Raw genomic sequence first — 25,468 nt, forward strand, 5'->3', positions numbered from 1 at the left:
GGGGGGGCGGCCCATCAGGAAGTGGGTCCTTAGCTTAGTGTGATGAGCTTGGAGGGCACTATGGTGTTGAACGTTGAACTGCAGTCAATGAACAGCATTCTCACATATGTGTTCCTCTTGTCCAGATGGAAGAAGGCAGTGTCGAGTGCAATAGAGATTGAGTCGTCTGTGGATCTGTTTGGGGGGGCGGTAGGCGAATTGGAATGTGTCCAAGGGTGTCTGGGATGATGATGTTGATGTGAGCCATGCAAAAAGCCTTTTTCAAAGCATTTCATGGTTCCAGATGTGAGTGCTACGAGGCGATAGTCCGTTTAGACAGGTTACCATTCCTATAGTACAGTACAGTGTATTCTATCAAGTTCAAACAGCTATGGAGATACAGCTGCATTGAGTGTTCTAGACTGAGGGTTTTGGGTCAAAGGTTACATCCTTTCAAAGCATTTCATGGTTCTCCTGTTGTCCCCAGGCGTTGTCCTCTCCAACTTAAGAATTTATAATAACAACTAAAACTGCTCCCCTTAATTGTACCGCGGCATCATACCAGTATTACCAATTACAATGACGGCTTAGCGGTGAACAGCTGATAGCACGTTGACAGTCACAATCTCTGCGGGGTGTACAGCTAAATGCTAAAGGGTAATACTGGACACCCTTGTGGTATCCCCCCTAACTCTGTGACCTTCTCAGGCTTTGTTACGCAAACCCAAGGAAATCTTCAGACGGGCACACGTACACACGGGCACCAACACACATACATATGTAGACGCCACACACACACACACACACACACACACACACACACACACACACACACACACACACACACACACACACACACACACACACACACACACACACACACACACACACACATACACACACACACACACACACAAAAAGGATAGATTTTCAACCAAATATTTTTATATTGTTTTTGTGTTTGTCTGGTGGAGGCTCGTCATCATCGTCAACCAGTCTTTTATATCACAAGTTAACCAAACGAACCACAAAGGGTCAACCGAATCGTCTTGTCGAACCCAACCAATCAGGAAGGATCCTCAGACTTCTCCTTACCATCATCACTTATTCCTTCTTTGTTGTGATGAATGACCACGATGCCCAGATATGGAGAAAAGGAGAGGGGGATTTGGGAGCTATGTGGACAGAGAAGGTCTCAGCTGAGTCTGGGTAATAAGATCCTAAAGGACTAAGCCTGAAGGACATCTGCAGCTGTCCTGGACCACTAGGTGTGAAAGAACCCTCTTAGGACACTTTATATATATCCAAAGGATTAGAAATGAGAGTTGTTCCACGTCCTGTACAGCCGGGGGCTTTAGAGACCTGAAGGAGGATGAGGAGATGTGTTAGCTAGTCGTCTTTACTACATGACACTAAGTTGTCCTTTCAGTGCGCCTTTGGAAAGTTTTAACCTACAAATTATGTCAAATGTTGTTGGAAGGATGTGAATAAAGAGGACATAACTTACCTCAGCAGTGTGTCGGTTAAGGCAGCCCCCCACCCCCCACACCGCTCTGATTCAGAGGGGTTGGGTTAAATGAGGAAGACACATTTCAGTTGAAGGCATTCAGTTGTACAACTGACTAGGTATCCCCTTTCCCTTTCCTTGTACTACCCATGTATTATCCTTCAGATGAGAGGATGTGAATGAAGACGACATAACTTACCTCAGCGGTGTATTACCCATGTATTCTCCTTCAGATGAAAGGGGGAAAAAATCCTACAATAAAATAATACATTTAAATAAAGAAACTTTACTACTTTTCTTCCAGGTGTAAATCCACTGTCACCATGTCTGACACTGAGGAAGTGTAAGTATTCCCATTTTATGATTCATTTTATTCCTTAATTTCATTCATTTTATGACTGAGGGTTTAATTTCCTTGTTAGGCTCATTAGCTACCAAATAATTTACAAGTAGGACTAAATACTAAGCAGGATTGGTCCTGGTCAGTCCCTGGATGGGAGACCAGATGCTGCTGGAAGTGGTGTTGGAGGGCCAGTAGGAGGCACTCTTTCCTCTGGTCTAAAAAATAAAAAATATCCCAATGCACCAGGGCAGTGATTGGGGACATTGCCCTGTGTAGGGTGCCGTCTTTCGGATGGGACGTTAAATGGGTGTCCTGACTCTCTGAGGTCATTAAAGATCCCATGTCACTTATCGTAAGAGTAGGGGTGTTAACCCTGGTGTCCTGGTTAAATTCCCAATCTGACCCTCAAACCATCATGGTCACCTAATAATCCCCAGTTTCCAATTGGCTCATTCATCCCCCTCCTCTCCCCTGTAACTATTCCCCAGGTCGTTGCTGTAAATGAGAACGTGTTCTCAGTCCACTTACCTGGTCAAATAACGGATAAAATAAATACAAATAAAAAATAATAATACATTTAAAAAATATATATATAATAAATGTATTACATTTTGGTGCTATCAGTGGGACTGAGACATTTACAACCTGATCTCTGAGTATCTTGTTAGTAAATAATTGCCACTGGAGTGAAACAAGATAGGCATGAGGTTTATTGGTAGTAACATGAATTGTTACGGAGTCTAGTTGATAGGTAATCAACTAGCTGGGCTGTTCCCTGGACATTGGTGTCTGTCTTTACTATTTTATCCAACATATCATAATAAAACATTAATGTTTCATATATTTAGGTAGGAATGGAGATTTTAATTACTGTAGAGAGCTGTTTGTCTTATAACTCTAAGTTAAATGGGCCTGTTGATGCTAACTGTATGCTGTTTTTATTTTTCAGTGATCAGATCGAGGGTAAGTGGAAAATAACAAAACTACTTTGAAAAAAATCTACTCTTCCTTTAATGATCATTGACACGTATCTCCACATTTAAACAAGGTGGAGCTGAAGCCTTCTGTACGGCAGCATCCTCTATTCATAGAGCTGTGTCTCCCCCAACTGGGTTCACGAAGAACAGAAAGATTGTGTCCATTCTCAACCAGTCTGTCCTCAACTCTATGTTTACTTTATAATCATGTAATAATACTGTGGTAAATAATACTGTTGTAAATACAGTGGTAAAGCCTGAACTCGTCTCTTTCACACTGTGTATCGGTAGTTGTGATAATAATTCAATATTTCTTCTAACCTTCTACAAGGGTTAAAGTCTGTCTATTTCTGTGCTGGTTTGGCTTGACTCAGTGAAAGATGTTTATATAACATTTTATATCATTAGCTTTGAGTTTCAAGTACGTATTTTCAGGCAATGCGGTTCGCAATAATTGATCAGTATTTAATTCTGGCAATTGTCTTTTACCTTTGAAGAAAGACAATTATGTCTTGCCATGTTGTCATTAATCCTGAAAGTATGTCAAAATCATATGCTGTATACCATCCTCCTATACTGGACCCAGCCCTAGATGTTGGTATACTGTCCTGTCCTCCTAGACTGGATACAGCCCTAGATGTTGGTATACTGTCCTGTCCTCCTAGACTGGATACAGCCCTAGATGTTGGTATACTGTCCTGTCCTCCTAGACTGGATACAGTCCTAGATGTTGGTATACTGTCCTGTCCTCCTAGACTGGATACAGTCCTAGATGTTGGTATACTGTCCTGTCCTCCTAGACTGGATACAGCCCTAGATGTTGGTATACTGTCCTGTCCTCCTAGACTGGACACAGCCCTAGATGTTGGTATACTGTCCTGTCCTCCTAGACTGGATACAGCCCTAGATGTTGGTATACTGTCCTGTCCTCCTAGACTGGGTACAGCCCTAGATGCTGGTATACTATCCTGTCCTCCTAGACTGGATAGAGCCCTAGATGTTGGTATACTGTCCTGTCCTCCTAGACTGGATACAGCCCTAGATGTTGGTATACTGTCCTCCTAGACTGGATACAGCCCTATATGCTGGTATACTATCCTGTCCTCCTAGACTGGATACAGCCCTAAATGTTGGTATACTGTCCTGTCCTCCTAGACTGGATAGAGCCCTAGATGTTGGTATACTATCCTGTCCTCCTAGACTGGATACAGCCCTAGATGTTGGTATACTGCCCTGTCCTCCTAGACTGGATACAGCCCTAGATGCTGGTATACTATCCTGTCCTCCTAGACTGGATACAGCCCTAGATGCTGGTATACTATCCTGTTCTCCTAGACTGGATACAGCCCTAGATGTTGGTATACTGTCCTGTCCTCCTAGACTGGATACAACCCTAGATGTTGGGATACTGTCCTCCTAGACTGGATACAGCCCTAGATGCTGGTATACTATCCTGTCCTCCTAGACTGGATACAGCCCTAGATGCTGGTATACTATCCTGTCCTCCTAGACTGGATACAGGCCTAGATGTTGGTATACTGTCCTGTTCTCCTAGACTGGATACAGCCCTAGATGTTGGTATACTATCCTGTCCTCCTAGACTGGATACAGCCCTAGATGTTGCTATACTGTCCTGTTCTCCTAGACTGGATACAGCCCTAGATGCTGGTATACTATCCTGTCCTCCTAGACTGGATACAGCCCTAGATGCTGGTATACTATCCTGTCCTCCTAGACTGGATACAGCCCTAGATGAGCCTTCAAGTGAAGATGTTATTATTTAGAGAATGCAAATTGTATAAGCGTTTATATATGGGTTTGAATAAATGTTTTTTGTCAAACTCACAAATAGCGTGTAATTTAGGCAGTCATGGAGGATAGTACACGGTATGAATGATCAGCATGATTCTGACTTGACCTGGGACATGGCTATGGACTCCTATAAAGCCATGTCTCAAGGCAAGGATTGGACCAATTTATGATCTAAGAAATGTCTCCTATAAAGCCATGTCTCAGGGCAAGGATTGGACCAATTTATGATCTAAGAAATGACATGTGTTTTTGTTTCACCATATTTATTTTGCGGAAACTGAAGACGAGGAAGGTAAAAAACAACAAGAACAGACATTTTGGTTTCCATGGCGATGCCACTCTTACTAATTTGTCGACTCTTACCCTTAATCTGAAATGTGTTTGACAGCGCCTGCTTTGCGAGTCTTTTTAATAGATTATTTGTGTGACTCGATAATTTATTACTAATTAACAACCGCTTTTGCTTACCCTCAAATATCTGTAATGTGGAGCTCATAAACATCTTAACTTCGCTGGAAAGCTAGCTTTGTGTGAAGTCAGATTCACACAACATTACTCATCTCATATGTGTATACTGTATTTTATACCATCTACTGCATCTTGCCTGCGCCGCACGGCCATCGCTCTTCCATATATTTATATATTCTTATTCCATCCCTTCACATTTGTGTGTATAAGGTAGTTGTTGTGAAATTGTTAGATTACTTGTTAGATATTACTGCACTGTCGGAACAAGATGCACAAGCATTTTGCTGCACTCGCATTAACATCTGCTAACCATGTGTATGTGACCAATAAAATTTGATTTGATTTGATCCATGTCTGTTTTAACACAACAAAGCAAGCTTTTACATATACTCAGACCTTCAATCGTGCGCTCTGTTTCTCTGTTATAACTTAGTAACCACAATTACATTACAGTATGCAGCCACACATAATGATACCCGTACAGCCTTCCCTGTATGTGAGCTTTGTGTACCAGTTCGTCATGTGGAATTGAAAAACTTCTTGCTTTGTTTGTCCGTGTGTCAACTGAATTCTCTAGATAATAAAGTCTGTCATTGTTGATCAAGCGTTTGTAAAAAAATCTCACAAAATCCCTGCTTGCTTATCATTTATCATAATTACGTTTGTTTTATCTGTGCGTAATCACGTTTGATTTATCAAATGGCTTGTCAAACACTTCTTAAGGGTGACTGTTCTGACAAATTTTCGACAACTTAAAGAATAAGGAAAAATGTGATTGGGCAATAAGGAATTCCACATTTTTTGGCATGTGACACGTTTTCAAACTCAGGTATCTCCGGTATGCAGAAAACCATCAATCATTCATAACGTATCATTTCACTTCATCTTATTAATGCTGTCTACCCATCTTTTTCCATCCATATTTCCTCTCTTCTCTCATCCCTCTCTTTCTGTTCTTCTCAGCCTCACTGCTCGCTGCACACACTCCAGCAGTACAGTACTGTCCTCTCCTCTCTTCTCTCATCCCTCCTTAAACTGAAGTAATCATTTTCATCCTATAACCTAACCGATTCTCTCTCCTCCTTCACGTGTTCATAAACGAATATCTAACCTCTCTCCGAAACCCTTCCTGTCCCTGGGTTCCCGCTGCATGCTGCGTGCTCTGCTGCGTATCCCAAGAAGAGGTAGTAGAAGTAGAGGTAGCCCCCGAGGCAGCCCCAGAGGAGGAGGTAGAGGAAGAGGAGGTAGAGGAGGAGGCAGAACCCGAGCCTGAGCCTGAGCCTGAGGTTGTAGAGGAGGAAGGTATGTGGCGTAGGGTATTCATTCATCCTTCCCTTGTGCAACCACACCTGTCCCCCAGGTAGACATAGATGAGACCTACTAATATAGTATATAGTCCCTCCTGATAGTGTCCGACCCCTGTCTCCACCTCAAACCCCTGAGGAACTAATGTTAACTGTTGAGCTACTGGAGGTACCTCCTCTTCATAACTGCCCACTATGAAGAAAGCATACTTCTATGGTCTATGTGAGGGGTGTCAAACATACTGTATCCCCTGTGAGCTGATTCATGGGAGTGGTTTGAGTACTGGGGGAGGGGGGGGGGTACTGAACATGGCCCACGGGGCAAAATGAGTTTGACACCCCTGGTCTACGTACTGTATATCCACAGTCTACCATGTACTGTATATTAGTACTGTATATGCATAGTATACTATGTGTATTAGTACTGTGTATTCATAGTGCGGTATGTATATTGGTACTGCATACCCATAGTTTAGTATGTGTATTAGTTATAGCAACAGTACACGTTCATGTTCTTTCTAAAAGCACGCCTCTTCCTCACTGAGTGGCTTCAGCTGCTTCCTCTCAAACTGCTTCTTTAATATTACTAATCATGATCAATCCCAAATCCACCCCTAGGCCCGAGCCCCTCTGCACTTGGAGATCTGAGATGTGCCTAGACAGTGGTAGGAGCTAGGGGTTAATGAGGATGAGTTCTGAGATGTGCCTAGACAGTGGTAGGAGCTAGGGGTTAATGAGGATGAGATCTGAGATGTGCCTAGACAGTGGTAGGAGATAGGGGTTAATGAGGATGAGTTCTGAGATGTGCCTAGACAGTGGTAGGAGCTAGGGGTTAATGAGGATGAGTTCTGAGATGTGCCTAGACAGTGGTAGGAGCTAGGGGTTAATGAGGATGAGATCTGAGATGTGCCTAGACGGTGGTAGGACCTAGGGGTTAATGAGGATGAGATCTGAGATGTGCCTAGACCGTGGTAGGAGTTGGGGTTAATGAGAATGAGATCTGAGATGTGCCTTGACCGTGGTAGGAGCTAGGGGTTAAGGAGGATGAGATCTAAGATGTGCCTAGACCGTGGTAGGAGATAGGGGTTAATGAGGATGAGTTCTGAGATATACCTAGACAGTGGTAGGAGCTAGGGGTTAATGATGAATGTGGTGTTTGATGTGCCTAGATGGTGGTAGGAGGTAGGGGTTAATGAGGATGGCATCTGAGATGTGCCTAGATGGTGGTAGGAGCTAGGGGTTAATAAGGATGAGTTCTGAGATGTGCCTAGACGGTGGTAGGAGCTAGGGGTTAATGAGGATGAGATCTGAGATGTGCCTAGACGGAGGTAGGAGCTAGGGGTTAATGAGGATGAGTTCTGAGATGTGCCTAGACTGTGGTAGGAGATAGGGGTTAATGAGGAATGTGCTGTTAGGTGTGCCTAGACCGTGGTAGGAGCTAGGGGTCAATGAGGATGATATCTGAGATGTGCCTAGATGGTGGTAGGAACTAGAGGTTAATGAGGAAGAGATCTGAGATGTGCCTAGACCGTGGTAGGAGATAGGGGTTAATGAGGATGAGTTCTGAGATGTGCCTAGACCGTGGAAGGAAATAGGGGTTAATGAGGATGAGATCTGAGATGTGCCTAGACCGTGGTAGGAGATAGGGGTTAAAGAGGATGAGATCTGAGATGTGCCTAGACTGTGGTAGAAGATAGGGGTTAATGAGGATGAGTTCTGAAGTGTGCCTAGACCATGGTAGGAGATAGGGGTTAATGAGGATGAGATCTGAGATGTGCCTAGACAGTGGTAGGACCTAGGGGTTAATGAGGATGAGTTCTGAGATGTGCCTAGATGGTGGTAGGAGCTAGGGGTTAATGAGGATGAGTTCTGAGATGTGCCTAGACAGGTGGTAGGAACTAGAGGTTAATGAGGATGAGTTCTGAGATGTGCCTAGACCGTGGTAGGAGTTAGGGGTTAATGAGGATGAGATCTGAGATGTGCCTAGACGGTGGTATGAGCTAGGGGTTAATGAGGATGAGTTCTGAGATGTGCCTAGACCGTGGTAGTAGCTAGAGGTTAATGAGGAATGTGCTGTTAGATGTGCCTAGACCGTGGTAGGAGATAGGGGTTAATGAGGATGAGTTCTGAGATGTGCCTAGACCGTGGTAGTAGCTAGAGGTTAATGAGGAATGTGCTGTTAGATGTGCCTAGACCGTGGTAGGAGATAGGGGTTTATGAGGATGACATCTGAGATGTGCCTAGATGGTGGTAGGAACTAGAGGTTAATGAGGATGAGATCTGAGATGTGCCTAGACCGTGGTAGGAGATAGGGGTTAATGAGGAGGAGTTCTGAGATGTGCCTAGACCGTGGTAGTAGGTAGGGGTTAATGAGGATAAGATCTGAGATGTGCCTAGACTGTGGTAGGAGATAGGGGTTAATGAGGATGAGATCTGAGATGTGCCTAGACAGTGGTAGGAGCTAGGGGTTAAAGAGGATGAGATCTGAGATGTGCCTAGACTGTGGTAGGAGCTAGGGGTTAATGAGGATGTGATCTGAGATGTTCCTAGACGGAGGTATGAGATAGGGGTTAATGAGGACGAGATCTGAGATGTGCCTAGACGGTGGTAGGAGCTAGGGGTTAATGAGGATGAGATCTGAGATGTGCCTAGACGGTGGTAGGAGATAGGGGTTAATGAGGATGAGTTCTGAGATGTGCCTAGACCGTGGTAGGAGATAGGGGTTAATGAGGATGAGATCTAAGATGTGCCTAGACCGTGGTATGAGCTAGGGGTTAATGAGGATGAGATCTGAGATGTGCCTAGATGGTGGTAGGAACTAGGGGTTAAAGAGGATGAGATCTGAGATGTGCCTAGACTGTGGTAGAAGATAGGGGTTAATGAGGATGAGTTCTGAGATGTGCCTAGACCGTGGTAGGAGATAGGGGTTAATGAGGATGAGATCTGAGATGTGCCTAGACGGTGGTAGGAGCTAGGGGTTAAAGAGGATGAGATCTGAGATGTGCCTAGACCGTGGTAGGAAATAGGGGTTAATGAGGATGAGATCTGAGATGTGCCTAGACCGTGGTAGGAAAAGGGGTTAATGAGGATGAGTTCTGAGATGTGCCTAGACCGTGGTAGGAGATAGGGGTTAATGAGGATGAGATCTAAGATGTGCCTAGACCGTGGTATGAGCTAGGGGTTAATGAGGATGAGATCTGAGATGTGCCTAGATGGTGGTAGGAACTAGGGGTTAAAGAGGATGAGATCTGAGATGTGCCTAGACTGTGGTAGAAGATAGGGGTTAATGAGGATGAGTTCTGAAGTGTGCCTAGACCATGGTAGGAGATAGGGGTTAATGAGGATGAGATCTGAGATGTGCCTAGACAGTGGTAGGACCTAGGGGTTAATGAGGATGAGTTCTGAGATGTGCCTAGATGGTGGTAGGAGCTAGGGGTTAATGAGGATGAGTTCTGAGATGTGCCTAGACAGGTGGTAGGAACTAGAGGTTAATGAGGATGAGTTCTGAGATGTGCCTAGACCGTGGTAGGAGTTAGGGGTTAATGAGGATGAGATCTGAGATGTGCCTAGACGGTGGTATGAGCTAGGGGTTAATGAGGATGAGTTCTGAGATGTGCCTAGACCGTGGTAGTAGCTAGAGGTTAATGAGGAATGTGCTGTTAGATGTGCCTAGACCGTGGTAGGAGATAGGGGTTAATGAGGATGAGTTCTGAGATGTGCCTAGACCGTGGTAGTAGCTAGAGGTTAATGAGGAATGTGCTGTTAGATGTGCCTAGACCGTGGTAGGAGATAGGGGTTTATGAGGATGACATCTGAGATGTGCCTAGATGGTGGTAGGAACTAGAGGTTAATGAGGATGAGATCTGAGATGTGCCTAGACCGTGGTAGGAGATAGGGGTTAATGAGGAGGAGTTCTGAGATGTGCCTAGACCGTGGTAGTAGGTAGGGGTTAATGAGGATGAGATCTGAGATGTGCCTAGACTGTGGTAGGAGATAGGGGTTAATGAGGATGAGATCTGAGATGTGCCTAGACAGTGGTAGGAGCTAGGGGTTAAAGAGGATGAGATCTGAGATCTGCCTAGACTGTGGTAGGAGCTAGGGGTTAATGAGGATGTGATCTGAGATGTTCCTAGACGGAGGTATGAGATAGGGGTTAATGAGGACGAGATCTGAGATGTGCCTAGACGGTGGTAGGAGCTAGGGGTTAATGAGGATGAGATCTGAGATGTGCCTAGACGGTGGTAGGAGATAGGGGTTAATGAGGATGAGTTCTGAGATGTGCCTAGACCGTGGTAGGAGATAGGGGTTAATGAGGATGAGATCTAAGATGTGCCTAGACCGTGGTATGAGCTAGGGGTTAATGAGGATGAGATCTGAGATGTGCCTAGATGGTGGTAGGAACTAGGGGTTAAAGAGGATGAGATCTGAGATGTGCCTAGACTGTGGTAGAAGATAGGGGTTAATGAGGATGAGTTCTGAGATGTGCCTAGACCGTGGTAGGAGATAGGGGTTAATGAGGATGAGATCTGAGATGTGCCTAGACAGTGGTAGGACCTAGGGGTTAATGAGGATGAGTTCTGAGATGTGCCTAGATGGTGGTAGGAGCTAGGGGTTAATGAGGATGAGTTCTGAGATGTGCCTAGACAGGTGGTAGGAACTAGAGGTTAATGAGGATGAGTTCTGAGATGTGCCTAGACCGTGGTAGGAGATAGGGGTTAATGAGGATGAGATCTGAGATGTGCCTAGACGGTGGTATGAGCTAGGGGTTAATGAGGATGAGTTCTGAGATGTGCCTAGACCGTGGTAGTAGCTAGAGGTTAATGAGGATGAGATCTGAGATGTGCCTAGACGGTGGTAGGACCTAGGGGTTAATGAGGATGAGTTCTGAGATGTGCCTAGATGGTGGTAGGAGCTAGGGGTTAATAAGGATGACATCTGAGATGTGCCTAGATGGTGGTAGGAGCCAGGGGTTAATAAGGATGAGTTCTGAGATGTGCCTAGACGGTGGTAGGAGCTAGGGGTTAATGAGGATGAGATCTAAGATGTGCCTAGACCGTGGTATGAGCTAGGGGTTAATGAGGATGAGATCTGAGATGTGCCTAGATGGTGGTCGGAACTAGGGGTTAAAGAGGATGAGATCTGAGATGTGCCTAGACGGTGGTAGGAGATAGGGGTTAATGAGGATGAGTTCTGAGATGTGCCTAGACCGTGGTAGGAGATAGGGGTTAATGAGGATGAGATCTAAGATGTGCCTAGACCGTGGTATGAGCTAGGGGTTAATGAGGATGAGATCTGAGATGTGCCTAGATGGTGGTAGGAACTAGGGGTTAAAGAGGATGAGATCTGAGATGTGCCTAGACTGTGGTAGAAGATAGGGGTTAATGAGGATGAGTTCTGAGATGTGCCTAGACCGTGGTAGGAGATAGGGGTTAATGAGGATGAGATCTGAGATGTGCCTAGACAGTGGTAGGACCTAGGGGTTAATGAGGATGAGTTCTGAGATGTGCCTAGATGGTGGTAGGAGCTAGGGGTTAATGAGGATGAGTTCTGAGATGTGCCTAGACAGGTGGTAGGAACTAGAGGTTAATGAGGATGAGTTCTGAGATGTGCCTAGACCGTGGTAGGAGATAGGGGTTAATGAGGATGAGATCTGAGATGTGCCTAGACGGTGGTATGAGCTAGGGGTTAATGAGGATGAGTTCTGAGATGTGCCTAGACCGTGGTAGTAGCTAGAGGTTAATGAGGATGAGATCTGAGATGTGCCTAGACGGTGGTAGGACCTAGGGGTTAATGAGGATGAGTTCTGAGATGTGCCTAGATGGTGGTAGGAGCTAGGGGTTAATAAGGATGACATCTGAGATGTGCCTAGATGGTGGTAGGAGCTAGGGGTTAATAAGGATGAGTTCTGAGATGTGCCTAGACGGTGGTAGGAGCTAGGGGTTAATGAGGATGAGATCTGAGATGTGCCTAGACGGTGGTAGGAGCTAGGGGTTAATGAGGATGAGTTCTGAGATGTGCCTAGACTTTGGTAGGAGATAGGGGTTAATGAGGAATGTGCTGTTAGATGTGCCTAGACCGTGGTAGGAGCTAGGGGTCAATGAGGATGATATCTGAGATGTGCCTAGATGGTGGTAGGAACTAGAGGTTAATGAGGAAGAGATCTGAGATGTGCCTAGACCGTGGTAGGAGATAGGGGTTAATGAGGATGAGTTCTGAGATGTGCCTAGACGGTGGTAGGAAATAGGGGTTAATGAGGATGAGATCTGAGATGTGCCTAGACCGTGGTAGGAGCTAGGGGTTAATGAGGATGAGATCTGAGATGTGCCTAGACGGTGGTAGGAGCTAGGGGTTAAAGAGGATGAGATCTGAGATGTGCCTAGACCGTGGTAGGAGATAGGGGTTAATGAGGATGAGATCTGAGATGTGCCTAGACGGTGGTAGGACCTAGGGGTCAATGAGGATGACATCTGAGATGTGCCTAGATGGTGGTAGGAACTAGGGGTTAAAGAGGATGAGATCTGAGATGTGCCTAGACTGTGGTAGAAGATAGGGGTTAATGAGGATGAGTTCTGAGATGTGCCTAGACCGTGGTAGGAGATAGGGGTTAATGAGAATGAGATCTGAGATGTGCCTAGACGGTGGTAGGACCTAGGGGTTAATGAGGATGAGTTCTGAGATGTGCCTAGATGGTGGTAGGAGCTAGGGGTTAATGAGGATGACATCTGAGATGTGCCTAGATGGTGGTAGGAGCTAGGGGTTAATAAGGATGAGTTCTGAGATGTGCCTAGACGGTGGTAGGAGCTAGGGGTTAATGAGGATGAGATCTGAGATGTGCCTAGACGGTGGTAGGAGCTAGGGGTTAATGAGGATGAGTTCTGAGATGTGCCTAGACTTCGGTAGGAGATAGGGGTTAATGAGGAATGTGCTGTTAGATGTGCCTAGACCGTGGTAGGAGCTAGGGGTCAATGAGGATGATATCTGAGATGTGCCTAGATGGTGGTAGGAACTAGAGGTTAATGAGGAAGAGATCTGAGATGTGCCTAGACCGTGGTAGGAGATAGGGGTTAATGAGGATGAGTTCTGAGATGTGCCTAGACCGTGGTAGGAAATAGGGGTTAATGAGGATGAGATCTGAGATGTGCCTAGACCGTGGTAGGAGCTAGGGGTTAATGAGGATGAGATCTGAGATGTGCCTAGACGGTGGTAGGAGCTAGGGGTTAAAGAGGATGAGATCTGAGATGTGCCTAGACCGTGGTAGGAACTAGGGGTTAATGAGGATGAGATCTGAGATGTGCCTAGACCGTGGTAGGAGATAGGGGTTAATGAGGATGAGTTCTGAGATGTGCCTAGACCGTGGTAGGAGATAGGGGTTAATGAGGATGAGATCTGAGATGTGCCTAGAGGGTGGTAGGAACTAGAGGTTAATGAGGAAGAGATCTGAGATGTGCCTAGACCATGGTAGGAAAAGGGGTTAATGAGGATGAGTTCTGAGATGTGCCTACACAGGTGGTAGGAACTAGAGGTTAATGAGGATGAGTTCTGAGATGTGCCTAGACCGTGGTAGGAGATAGGGGTTAATGAGGATGAGATCTGAGATGTGCCTAGACGGTGGTAGGAACTAGGGGTTAATGAGGATGAGTTCTGAGATGTGCCTAGACCGTGGTAGTAGCTAGAGGTTAATGAGGAATGTGCTGTTAGATGTGCCTAGAACGTGGTAGGAGATAGGGGTTTACGAGGATGACATCTGAGATGTGCCTAGATGGTGGTAGGAACTAGAGGTTAATGAGGATGAGATCAGAGATGTGCCTAGACCGTGGTAGGAGATAGGGGTTAATGAGGAGGAGATCTGAGATGTGCCTAGACGGTGGTAGGACCTAGGGGTCAATGAGGATGACATCTGAGATGTGCCTAGATGGTGGTAGGAACTAGGGGTTAAAGAGGATGAGATCTGAGATGTGCCTAGACTGTGGTAGAAGATAGGGGTTAATGAGGATGAGTTCTGAGATGTGCCTAGACCGTGGTAGGAGATAGGGGTTAATGAGGATGAGATCTGAGATGTGCCTAGACGGTGGTAGGACCTAGGGGTTAATGAGGATGAGTTCTGAGATGTGCCTAGATGGTGGTAGGAGCTAGGGGTTAATGAGGATGACATCTGAGATGTGCCTAGATGGTGGTAGGAGCTAGGGGTTAATAAGGATGAGTTCTGAGATGTGCCTAGACGGTGGTAGGAGCTAGGGGTTAATGAGGATGAGATCTGAGATGTGCCTAGACGGTGGTAGGAGCTAGGGGTTAATGAGGATGAGTTCTGAGATGTGCCTAGACTTTGGTAGGAGATAGGGGTTAATGAGGAATGTGCTGTTAGATGTGCCTAGACCGTGGTAGGAGCTAGGGGTCAATGAGGATGATATCTGAGATGTGCCTAGATGGTGGTAGGAACTAGAGGTTAATGAGGAAGAGATCTGAGATGTGCCTAGACCGTGGTAGGAGATAGGGGTTAATGAGGATGAGTTCTGAGATGTGCCTAGACGGTGGTAGGAAATAGGGGTTAATGAGGATGAGATCTGAGATGTGCCTAGACCGTGGTAGGAGCTAGGGGTTAATGAGGATGAGATCTGAGATGTGCCTAGACGGTGGTAGGAGCTAGGGGTTAATGAGGATGAGATCTGAGATGTGCCTAGACCGTGGTAGGAGATAGGGGTTAATGAGGATGAGATCTGAGATGTGCCTAGACGGTGGTAGGACCTAGGGGTCAATGAGGATGACATCTGAGATGTGCCTAGATGGTGGTAGGAACTAGGGGTTAAAGAGGATGAGATCTGAGATGTGCCTAGACTGTGGTAGAAGATAGGGGTTAATGAGGATGAGTTCTGAGATGTGCCTAGACCGTGGTAGGAGATAGGGGTTAATGAGGATGAGATCTGAGATGTGCCTAGACGGTGGTAGGAGCTAGGGGTTAATGAGGATGAGTTCTGAGATGTGCCTAGATGGTGGTAGGAGCTAGGGGTTAATGAGGATGACATCTGAGATGTGCCTAGATGGTGGTAGGAGCTAGGGGTTAATAAGGATGAGTTCTGAGATGTGCCTAGACGGTGGTAGGAGCTAGGGGTTAATGAGGATGAGATCTGAGATGTGCCTAGACGGTGGTAGGAGCTAGGGGTTAATGAGGATGAGTTCTGAGATGTGCCTAGACTTCGGTAGGAGATAGGGGTTAATGAGGAATGTGCTGTTAGATGTGCCTAGACCGTGGTAGGAGCTAGGGGTCAATGAGGATGATATCTGAGATGTGCCTAGATGGTGGTAGGAACTAGAGGTTAATGAGGAAGAGATCTGAGATGTGCCTAGACCGTGGTAGGAGATAGGGGTTAATGAGGATGAGTTCTGAGATGTGCCTAGACCGTGGTAGGAAATAGGGGTTAATGAGGATGAGATCTGAGATGTGCCTAGACCGTGGTAGGAGCTAGGGGTTAATGAGGATGAGATCTGAGATGTGCCTAGACGGTGGTAGGAGCTAGGGGTTAAAGAGGATGAGATCTGAGATGTGCCTAGACCGTGGTAGGAGATAGGGGTTAATGAGGATGAGATCTGAGATGTGCCTAGACCGTGGTAGGAGATAGGGGTTAATGAGGATGAGTTCTGAGATGTGCCTAGACCGTGGTAGGAGATAGGGGTTAATGAGGATGAGATCTGAGATGTGCCTAGAGGGTGGTAGGAACTAGAGGTTAATGAGGAAGAGATCTGAGATGTGCCTAGACCATGGTAGGAAAAGGGGTTAATGAGGATGAGTTCTGAGATGTGCCTACACAGGTGGTAGGAACTAGAGGTTAATGAGGATGAGTTCTGAGATGTGCCTAGACCGTGGTAGGAGATAGGGGTTAATGAGGATGAGATCTGAGATGTGCCTAGACGGTGGTAGGAGCTAGGGGTTAATGAGGATGAGTTCTGAGATGTGCCTAGACCGTGGTAGTAGCTAGAGGTTAATGAGGAATGTGCTGTTAGATGTGCCTAGAACGTGGTAGGAGATAGGGGTTTATGAGGATGACATCTGAGATGTGCCTAGATGGTGGTAGGAACTAGAGGTTAATGAGGATGAGATCAGAGATGTGCCTAGACCGTGGTAGGAGATAGGGGTAAATGAGGAGGAGATCTGAGATGTGCCTAGACGGTGGTAGGACCTAGGGGTCAATGAGGATGACATCTGAGATGTGCCTAGATGGTGGTAGGAACTAGGGGTTAAAGAGGATGAGATCTGAGATGTGCCTAGACTGTGGTAGAAGATAGGGGTTAATGAGGATGAGTTCTGAGATGTGCCTAGACCGTGGTAGGAGATAGGGGTTAATGAGGATGAGATCTGAGATGTGCCTAGACGGTGGTAGGACCTAGGGGTTAATGAGGATGAGTTCTGAGATGTGCCTAGATGGTGGTAGGAGCTAGGGGTTAATGAGGATGACATCTGAGATGTGCCTAGATGGTGGTAGGAGCTAGGGGTTAATAAGGATGAGTTCTGAGATGTGCCTAGACGGTGGTAGGAGCTAGGGGTTAATGAGGATGAGATCTGAGATGTGCCTAGACGGTGGTAGGAGCTAGGGGTTAATGAGGATGAGTTCTGAGATGTGCCTAGACTTCGGTAGGAGATAGGGGTTAATGAGGAATGTGCTGTTAGATGTGCCTAGACCGTGGTAGGAGCTAGGGGTCAATGAGGATGATATCTGAGATGTGCCTAGATGGTGGTAGGAACTAGAGGTTAATGAGGAAGAGATCTGAGATGTGCCTAGACCGTGGTAGGAGATAGGGGTTAATGAGGATGAGTTCTGAGATGTGCCTAGACCGTGGTAGGAAATAGGGGTTAATGAGGATGAGATCTGAGATGTGCCTAGACCGTGGTAGGAGCTAGGGGTTAATGAGGATGAGATCTGAGATGTGCCTAGACGGTGGTAGGAGCTAGGGGTTAAAGAGGATGAGATCTGAGATGTGCCTAGACCGTGGTAGGAAATAGGGGTTAATGAGGATGAGATCTGAGATGTGCCTAGACCGTGGTAGGAGATAGGGGTTAATGAGGATGAGTTCTGAGATGTGCCTAGACCGTGGTAGGAGATAGGGGTTAATGAGGATGAGATCTGAGATGTGCCTAGAGGGTGGTAGGAACTAGAGGTTAATGAGGAAGAGATCTGAGATGTGCCTAGACCATGGTAGGAAAAGGGGTTAATGAGGATGAGTTCTGAGATGTGCCTAGACCGTGGTAGGAGATAGGGGTTAATGAGGAGGAGTTCTGACATGTGCCTAGACCGTGGTAGTAGGTAGGGGTTAATGAGGATGAGATCTGAGATGTGCCTAGACTGTGGTAGGAGATAGGGGTTAATGAGGATGAGATCTGAGATGTGCCTAGACAGTGGTAGGAGCTAGGGGTTAAAGAGGATGAGATCTGAGATCTGCCTAGACTGTGGTAGGAGCTAGGGGTTAATGAGGATGTGATCTGAGATGTTCCTAGACGGAGGTATGAGATAGGGGTTAATGAGGACGAGATCTGAGATGTGCCTAGACGGTGGTAGGAGCTAGGGGTTAATGAGGATGAGATCTGAGATGTGCCTAGACGGTGGTAGGAGATAGGGGTTAATGAGGATGAGTTCTGAGATGTGCCTAGACCGTGGTAGGAGATAGGGGTTAATGAGGATGAGATCTAAGATGTGCCTAGACCGTGGTATGAGCTAGGGGTTAATGAGGATGAGATCTGAGATGTGCCTAGATGGTGGTAGGAACTAGGGGTTAAAGAGGATGAGATCTGAGATGTGCCTAGACTGTGGTAGAAGATAGGGGTTAATGAGGATGAGTTCTGAGATGTGCCTAGACCGTGGTAGGAGATAGGGGTTAATGAGGATGAGATCTGAGATGTGCCTAGACAGTGGTAGGACCTAGGGGTTAATGAGGATGAGTTCTGAGATGTGCCTAGATGGTGGTAGGAGCTAGGGGTTAATGAGGATGAGTTCTGAGATGTGCCTAGACAGGTGGTAGGAACTAGAGGTTAATGAGGATGAGTTCTGAGATGTGCCTAGACCGTGGTAGGAGATAGGGGTTAATGAGGATGAGATCTGAGATGTGCCTAGACGGTGGTATGAGCTAGGGGTTAATGAGGATGAGTTCTGAGATGTGCCTAGACCGTGGTAGTAGCTAGAGGTTAATGAGGATGAGATCTGAGATGTGCCTAGACGGTGGTAGGACCTAGGGGTTAATGAGGATGAGTTCTGAGATGTGCCTAGATGGTGGTAGGAGCTAGGGGTTAATAAGGATGACATCTGAGATGTGCCTAGATGGTGGTAGGAGCCAGGGGTTAATAAGGATGAGTTCTGAGATGTGCCTAGACGGTGGTAGGAGCTAGGGGTTAATGAGGATGAGATCTAAGATGTGCCTAGACCGTGGTATGAGCTAGGGGTTAATGAGGATGAGATCTGAGATGTGCCTAGATGGTGGTAGGAACTAGGGGTTAAAGAGGATGAGATCTGAGATGTGCCTAGACGGTGGTAGGAGATAGGGGTTAATGAGGATGAGTTCTGAGATGTGCCTAGACCGTGGTAGGAGATAGGGGTTAATGAGGATGAGATCTAAGATGTGCCTAGACCGTGGTATGAGCTAGGGGTTAATGAGGATGAGATCAGAGATGTGCCTAGATGGTGGTAGGAACTAGGGGTTAAAGAGGATGAGATCTGAGATGTGCCTAGACTGTGGTAGAAGATAGGGGTTAATGAGGATGAGTTCTGAGATGTGCCTAGACCGTGGTAGGAGATAGGGGTTAATGAGGATGAGATCTGAGATGTGCCTAGACAGTGGTAGGACCTAGGGGTTAATGAGGATGAGTTCTGAGATGTGCCTAGATGGTGGTAGGAGCTAGGGGTTAATGAGGATGAGTTCTGTGATGTGCCTAGACAGGTGGTAGGAACTAGAGGTTAATGAGGATGAGTTCTGAGATGTGCCTAGACCGTGGTAGGAGATAGGGGTTAATGAGGATGAGATCTGAGATGTGCCTAGACGGTGGTATGAGCTAGGGGTTAATGAGGATGAGTTCTGAGATGTGCCTAGACCGTGGTAGTAGCTAGAGGTTAATGAGGATGAGATCTGAGATGTGCCTAGACGGTGGTAGGACCTAGGGGTTAATGAGGATGAGTTCTGAGATGTGCCTAGATGGTGGTAGGAGCTAGGGGTTAATAAGGATGACATCTGAGATGTGCCTAGATGGTGGTAGGAGCTAGGGGTTAATAAGGATGAGTTCTGAGATGTGCCTAGACGGTGGTAGGAGCTAGGGGTTAATGAGGATGAGATCTGAGATGTGCCTAGACGGTGGTAGGAGCTAGGGGTTAATGAGGATGAGTTCTGAGATGTGCCTAGACTTTGGTAGGAGATAGGGGTTAATGAGGAATGTGCTGTTAGATGTGCCTAGACCGTGGTAGGAGCTAGGGGTCAATGAGGATGATATCTGAGATGTGCCTAGATGGTGGTAGGAACTAGAGGTTAATGAGGAAGAGATCTGAGATGTGCCTAGACCGTGGTAGGAGATAGGGGTTAATGAGGATGAGTTCTGAGATGTGCCTAGACGGTGGTAGGAAATAGGGGTTAATGAGGATGAGATCTGAGATGTGCCTAGACCGTGGTAGGAGCTAGGGGTTAATGAGGATGAGATCTGAGATGTGCCTAGACGGTGGTAGGAGCTAGGGGTTAAAGAGGATGAGATCTGAGATGTGCCTAGACCGTGGTAGGAGATAGGGGTTAATGAGGATGAGATCTGAGATGTGCCTAGACGGTGGTAGGACCTAGGGGTCAATGAGGATGACATCTGAGATGTGCCTAGATGGTGGTAGGAACTAGGGGTTAAAGAGGATGAGATCTGAGATGTGCCTAGACTGTGGTAGAAGATAGGGGTTAATGAGGATGAGTTCTGAGATGTGCCTAGACCGTGGTAGGAGATAGGGGTTAATGAGGATGAGATCTGAGATGTGCCTAGACGGTGGTAGGACCTAGGGGTTAATGAGGATGAGATCTGAGATGTGCCTAGATGGTGGTAGGAGCTAGGGGTTAATGAGGATGACATCTGAGATGTGCCTAGATGGTGGTAGGAGCTAGGGGTTAATAAGGATGAGTTCTGAGATGTGCCTAGACGGTGGTAGGAGCTAGGGGTTAATGAGGATGAGATCTGAGATGTGCCTAGACGGTGGTAGGAGCTAGGGGTTAATGAGGATGAGTTCTGAGATGTGCCTAGACTTTGGTAGGAGATAGGGGTTAATGAGGAATGTGCTGTTAGATGTGCCTAGACCGTGGTAGGAGCTAGGGGTCAATGAGGATGATATCTGAGATGTGCCTAGATGGTGGTAGGAACTAGAGGTTAATGAGGAAGAGATCTGAGATGTGCCTAGACCGTGGTAGGAGATAGGGGTTAATGAGGATGAGTTCTGAGATGTGCCTAGACCGTGGTAGGAAATAGGGGTTAATGAGGATGAGATCTGAGATGTGCCTAGACCGTGGTAGGAGCTAGGGGTTAATGAGGATGAGATCTGAGATGTGCCTAGACGGTGGTAGGAGCTAGGGGTTAAAGAGGATGAGATCTGAGATGTGCCTAGACCGTTGTAGGAAATAGGGGTTAATGAGGATGAGATCTGAGATGTGCCTAGACCGTGGTAGGAGATAGGGGTTAATGAGGATGAGTTCTGAGATGTGCCTAGACCGTGGTAGGAGATAGGGGTTAATGAGGATGAGATCTGAGATGTGCCTAGAGGGTGGTAGGAACTAGAGGTTAATGAGGAAGAGATCTGAGATGTGCCTAGACCATGGTAGGAAAAGGGGTTAATGAGGATGAGTTCTGAGATGTGCCTACACAGGTGGTAGGAACTAGAGGTTAATGAGGATGAGTTCTGAGATGTGCCTAGACCGTGGTAGGAGATAGGGGTTAATGAGGATGAGATCTGAGATGTGCCTAGACGGTGGTAGGAGCTAGGGGTTAATGAGGATGAGTTCTGAGATGTGCCTAGACCGTGGTAGTAGCTAGAGGTTAATGAGGAATGTGCTGTTAGATGTGCCTAGAACGTGGTAGGAGATAGGGGTTTATGAGGATGACATCTGAGATGTGCCTAGATGGTGGTAGGAACTAGAGGTTAATGAGGATGAGATCAGAGATGTGCCTAGACCGTGGTAGGAGATAGGGGTTAATGAGGAGGAGATCTGAGATGTGCCTAGACGGTGGTAGGACCTAGGGGTCAATGAGGATGACATCTGAGATGTGCCTAGATGGTGGTAGGAACTAGGGGTTAAAGAGGATGAGATCTGAGATGTGCCTAGACTGTGGTAGAAGATAGGGGTTAATGAGGATGAGTTCTGAGATGTGCCTAGACCGTGGTAGGAGATAGGGGTTAATGAGGATGAGATCTGAGATGTGCCTAGACGGTGGTAGGACCTAGGGGTTAATGAGGATGAGTTCTGAGATGTGCCTAGATGGTGGTAGGAGCTAGGGGTTAATGAGGATGACATCTGAGATGTGCCTAGATGGTGGTAGGAGCTAGGGGTTAATGAGGATGAGATCTGAGATGTGCCTAGACGGTGGTAGGAGCTAGGGGTTAATGAGGATGAGATCTGAGATGTGCCTAGACGGTGGTAGGAGCTAGGGGTTAATGAGGATGAGTTCTGAGATGTGCCTAGACTTCGGTAGGAGATAGGGGTTAATGAGGAATGTGCTGTTAGATGTGCCTAGACCGTGGTAGGAGCTAGGGGTTAATGAGGATGATATCTGAGATGTGCCTAGATGGTGGTAGGAACTAGAGGTTAATGAGGAAGAGATCTGAGATGTGCCTAGACCGTGGTAGGAGATAGGGGTTAATGAGGATGAGTTCTGAGATGTGCCTAGACCGTGGTAGGAAATAGGGGTTAATGAGGATGAGATCTGAGATGTGCCTAGACCGTGGTAGGAGCTAGGGGTTAATGAGGATGAGATCTGAGATGTGCCTAGACGGTGGTAGGAGCTAGGGGTTAAAGAGGATGAGATCTGAGATGTGCCTAGACCGTGGTAGGAAATAGGGGTTAATGAGGATGAGATCTGAGATGTGCCTAGACCGTGGTAGGAGATAGGGGTTAATGAGGATGAGTTCTGAGATGTGCCTAGACCGTGGTAGGAGATAGGGGTTAATGAGGATGAGATCTGAGATGTGCCTAGAGGGTGGTAGGAACTAGAGGTTAATGAGGAAGAGATCTGAGATGTGCCTAGACCATGGTAGGAAAAGGGGTTAATGAGGATGAGTTCTGAGATGTGCCTACACAGGTGGTAGGAACTAGAGGTTAATGAGGATGAGTTCTGAGATGTGCCTAGACCGTGGTAGGAGATAGGGGTTAATGAGGATGAGATCTGAGATGTGCCTAGACGGTGGTAGGAGCTAGGGGTTAATGAGGATGAGTTCTGAGATGTGCCTAGACCGTGGTAGTAGCTAGAGGTTAATGAGGAATGTGCTGTTAGATGTGCCTAGAACGTGGTAGGAGATAGGGGTTTATGAGGATGACATCTGAGATGTGCCTAGATGGTGGTAGGAACTAGAGGTTAATGAGGATGAGATCAGAGATGTGCCTAGACCGTGGTAGGAGATAGGGGTTAATGAGGAGGAGTTCTGAGATGTGCCTAGACCGTGGTAGTAGGTAGGGGTTAATGAGGAAGAGATCTGAGATGTGCCTAGACTGTGGTAGGAGATAGGGGTTAATGAGGATGAGATCTGAGATGTGCCTAGACAGTGGTAGGAGCTAGGGGTTAAAGAGGATGAGATCTGAGATGTGCCTAGACTGTGGTAGGAGCTAGGGGTTAATGAGGATGTGATCTGAGATGTTCCTAGACGGAGGTATGAGATAGGGGTTAATGAGGACGAGATCTGAGATGTGCCTAGACGGTGGTAGGAGCTAGGGGTTAATGAGGATGAGATCTGAGATGTGCCTAGATGGAGGTAGGAGCTAGGGGTTATTGAGGATGAGTTCTGAGATGTGCCTAGACCGTGGTAGGAGATAGGGGTTAATTAGGATGAGATCTGAGATATGCCTAGACGGTGGTAGGAGATAGGGGTTAATGAGGATGAGATCTGAGATGTGCCTAGACGGTGGTAGGAGCTAGGGGTTAATGAGGATGAGATCTGAGATGTGCCTAGACGGTGGTAGGAGCTAGGGGTTAAAGAGGATGAGATCTGAGATGTGCCTAGACCGTGGAAGGAAATAGGGGTTAATGAGGATGAGATCTGAGATGTGCCTAGACCGTGGTAGGAGATAGGGGTTAATGAGGATGAGTTCTGAGATGTGCCTAGACCGTGGTAGGAGATAGGGGTTAGTGAGGATGAGATCTGAGATGTGCCTAGACGGTGGTAGGACCTAGGGGTCAATGAAGATGATATCTGAGATGTGCCTAGATGGTGGTAGGAACTAGAGGTTAATGAGGAAGAGATCTGAGATGTGCCTAGACCGTGGTAGGAAAAGGGGTTAATGAGGATGAGTTCTGAGATGTGCCTAGACCGTGGTAGGAGATAGGGGTTAATGAGAATGAGATCTGAGATGTGCCTAGACCGTGGTAGGAGCTAGGGGTTAATGAGGATGAGATCTGAGATGTGCCTAGATGGTGGTCGGAACTAGGGGTTAAAGAGGATGAGATCTGAGATGTGCCTAGACTGTGGTAGAAGATAGGGGTTAATGAGGATGAGTTCTGAGATGTGCCTAGACCGTGGTAGGAGATAGGGGTTAATGAGGATGAGATCTGAGATGTGCCTAGACAGTGGTAGGACCTAGGGGTTAATGAGGATGAGTTCTGAGATGTGCCTAGATGGTGGTAGGAGCTAGGGGTTAATGAAGATGAGTTCTGAGATGTGCCTAGACAGGTGGTAGGAACTAGAGGTTAATGAGGATGAGTTCTGAGATGTGCCTAGACGGTGGTAGGAGCTAGGGGTTAAAGAGGATGAGATCTGAGATGTGCCTAGACCGTGGTAGGAAATAGGGGTTAATGAGGATGAGATCTGAGATGTGCCTAGACCGTGGTAGGAGATAGGGGTTAATGAGGATGAGTTCTGAGATGTGCCTAGACCGTGGTAGGAGATAGGGGTTAATGAGGATGAGATCTGAGATGTGCCTAGAGGGTGGTAGGAACTAGAGGTTAATGAGGAAGAGATCTGAGATGTGCCTAGACCATGGTAGGAAAAGGGGTTAATGAGGATGAGTTCTGAGATGTGCCTAGACAGGTGGTAGGAACTAGAGGTTAATGAGGATGAGTTCTGAGATGTGCCTAGACCGTGGTAGGAGATAGGGGTTAATGAGGATGAGATCTGAGATGTGCCTAGACGGTGGTAGGAGCTAGGGGTTAATGAGGATGAGTTCTGAGATGTGCCTAGACCGTGGTAGTAGCTAGAGGTTAATGAGGAATGTGCTGTTAGATGTGCCTAGAACGTGGTAGGAGATAGGGGTTTATGAGGATGACATCTGAGATGTGCCTAGATGGTGGTAGGAACTAGAGGTTAATGAGGATGAGATCAGAGATGTGCCTAGACCGTGGTAGGAGATAGGGGTTAATGAGGAGGAGTTCTGAGATGTGCCTAGACCGTGGTAGTAGGTAGGGGTTAATGAGGAAGAGATCTGAGATGTGCCTAGACTGTGGTAGGAGATAGTGGTTAATGAGGATGAGATCTGAGATGTGCCTAGACAGTGGTAGGAGCTAGGGGTTAAAGAGGATGAGATCTGAGATGTGCCTAGACTGTGGTAGGAGCTAGGGGTTAATGAGGATGTGATCTGAGATGTTCCTAGACGGAGGTATGAGATAGGGGTTAATGAGGACGAGATCTGAGATGTGCCTAGACGGTGGTAGGAGCTAGGGGTTAATGAGGATGAGATCTGAGATGTGCCTAGATGGAGGTAGGAGCTAGGGGTTATTGAGGATGAGTTCTGAGATGTGCCTAGACCGTGGTAGGAGATAGGGGTTAATTAGGATGAGATCTGAGATATGCCTAGACGGTGGTAGGAGATAGGGGTTAATGAGGATGAGATCTGAGATGTGCCTAGACGGTGGTAGGAGCTAGGGGTTAATGAGGATGAGATC

At 46.8% G+C, this 25,468-nt stretch overlaps 1 protein-coding gene across 16 annotated transcripts in view; it reads left to right on the top strand.

The window, feature by feature from the left end:
- The window catches only part of LOC115203610 (troponin T, fast skeletal muscle isoforms), a 66,635-nt gene that overhangs the window by 2,332 nt on the left and 38,835 nt on the right, over nt 1–25,468 (top strand). For 4 of the 16 annotated variants that reach the window (XM_029768420.1, XM_029768425.1, XM_029768424.1 and 1 more), the window contains exons 2-5: nt 1,791–1,829; nt 2,779–2,792; nt 4,902–4,910; nt 6,266–6,388. In XM_029768420.1, the coding sequence (XP_029624280.1) occupies nt 1,810–1,829; nt 2,779–2,792; nt 4,902–4,910; nt 6,266–6,388 (166 nt within the window). In that variant the 5' untranslated portion in view covers nt 1,791–1,809. The remainder of the gene's footprint in view (nt 1–1,790; nt 1,830–2,778; nt 2,793–4,901; nt 4,911–6,265; nt 6,389–25,468) is intronic. The other 12 variants (XM_029768431.1, XM_029768433.1, XM_029768435.1 and 9 more) reach the window with 5 other exon arrangements.

Source organism: Salmo trutta, chromosome 12 (genome assembly GCF_901001165.1).
Source record: "Salmo trutta chromosome 12, fSalTru1.1, whole genome shotgun sequence".
Lineage (NCBI taxonomy): Eukaryota > Metazoa > Chordata > Actinopteri > Salmoniformes > Salmonidae > Salmo > Salmo trutta.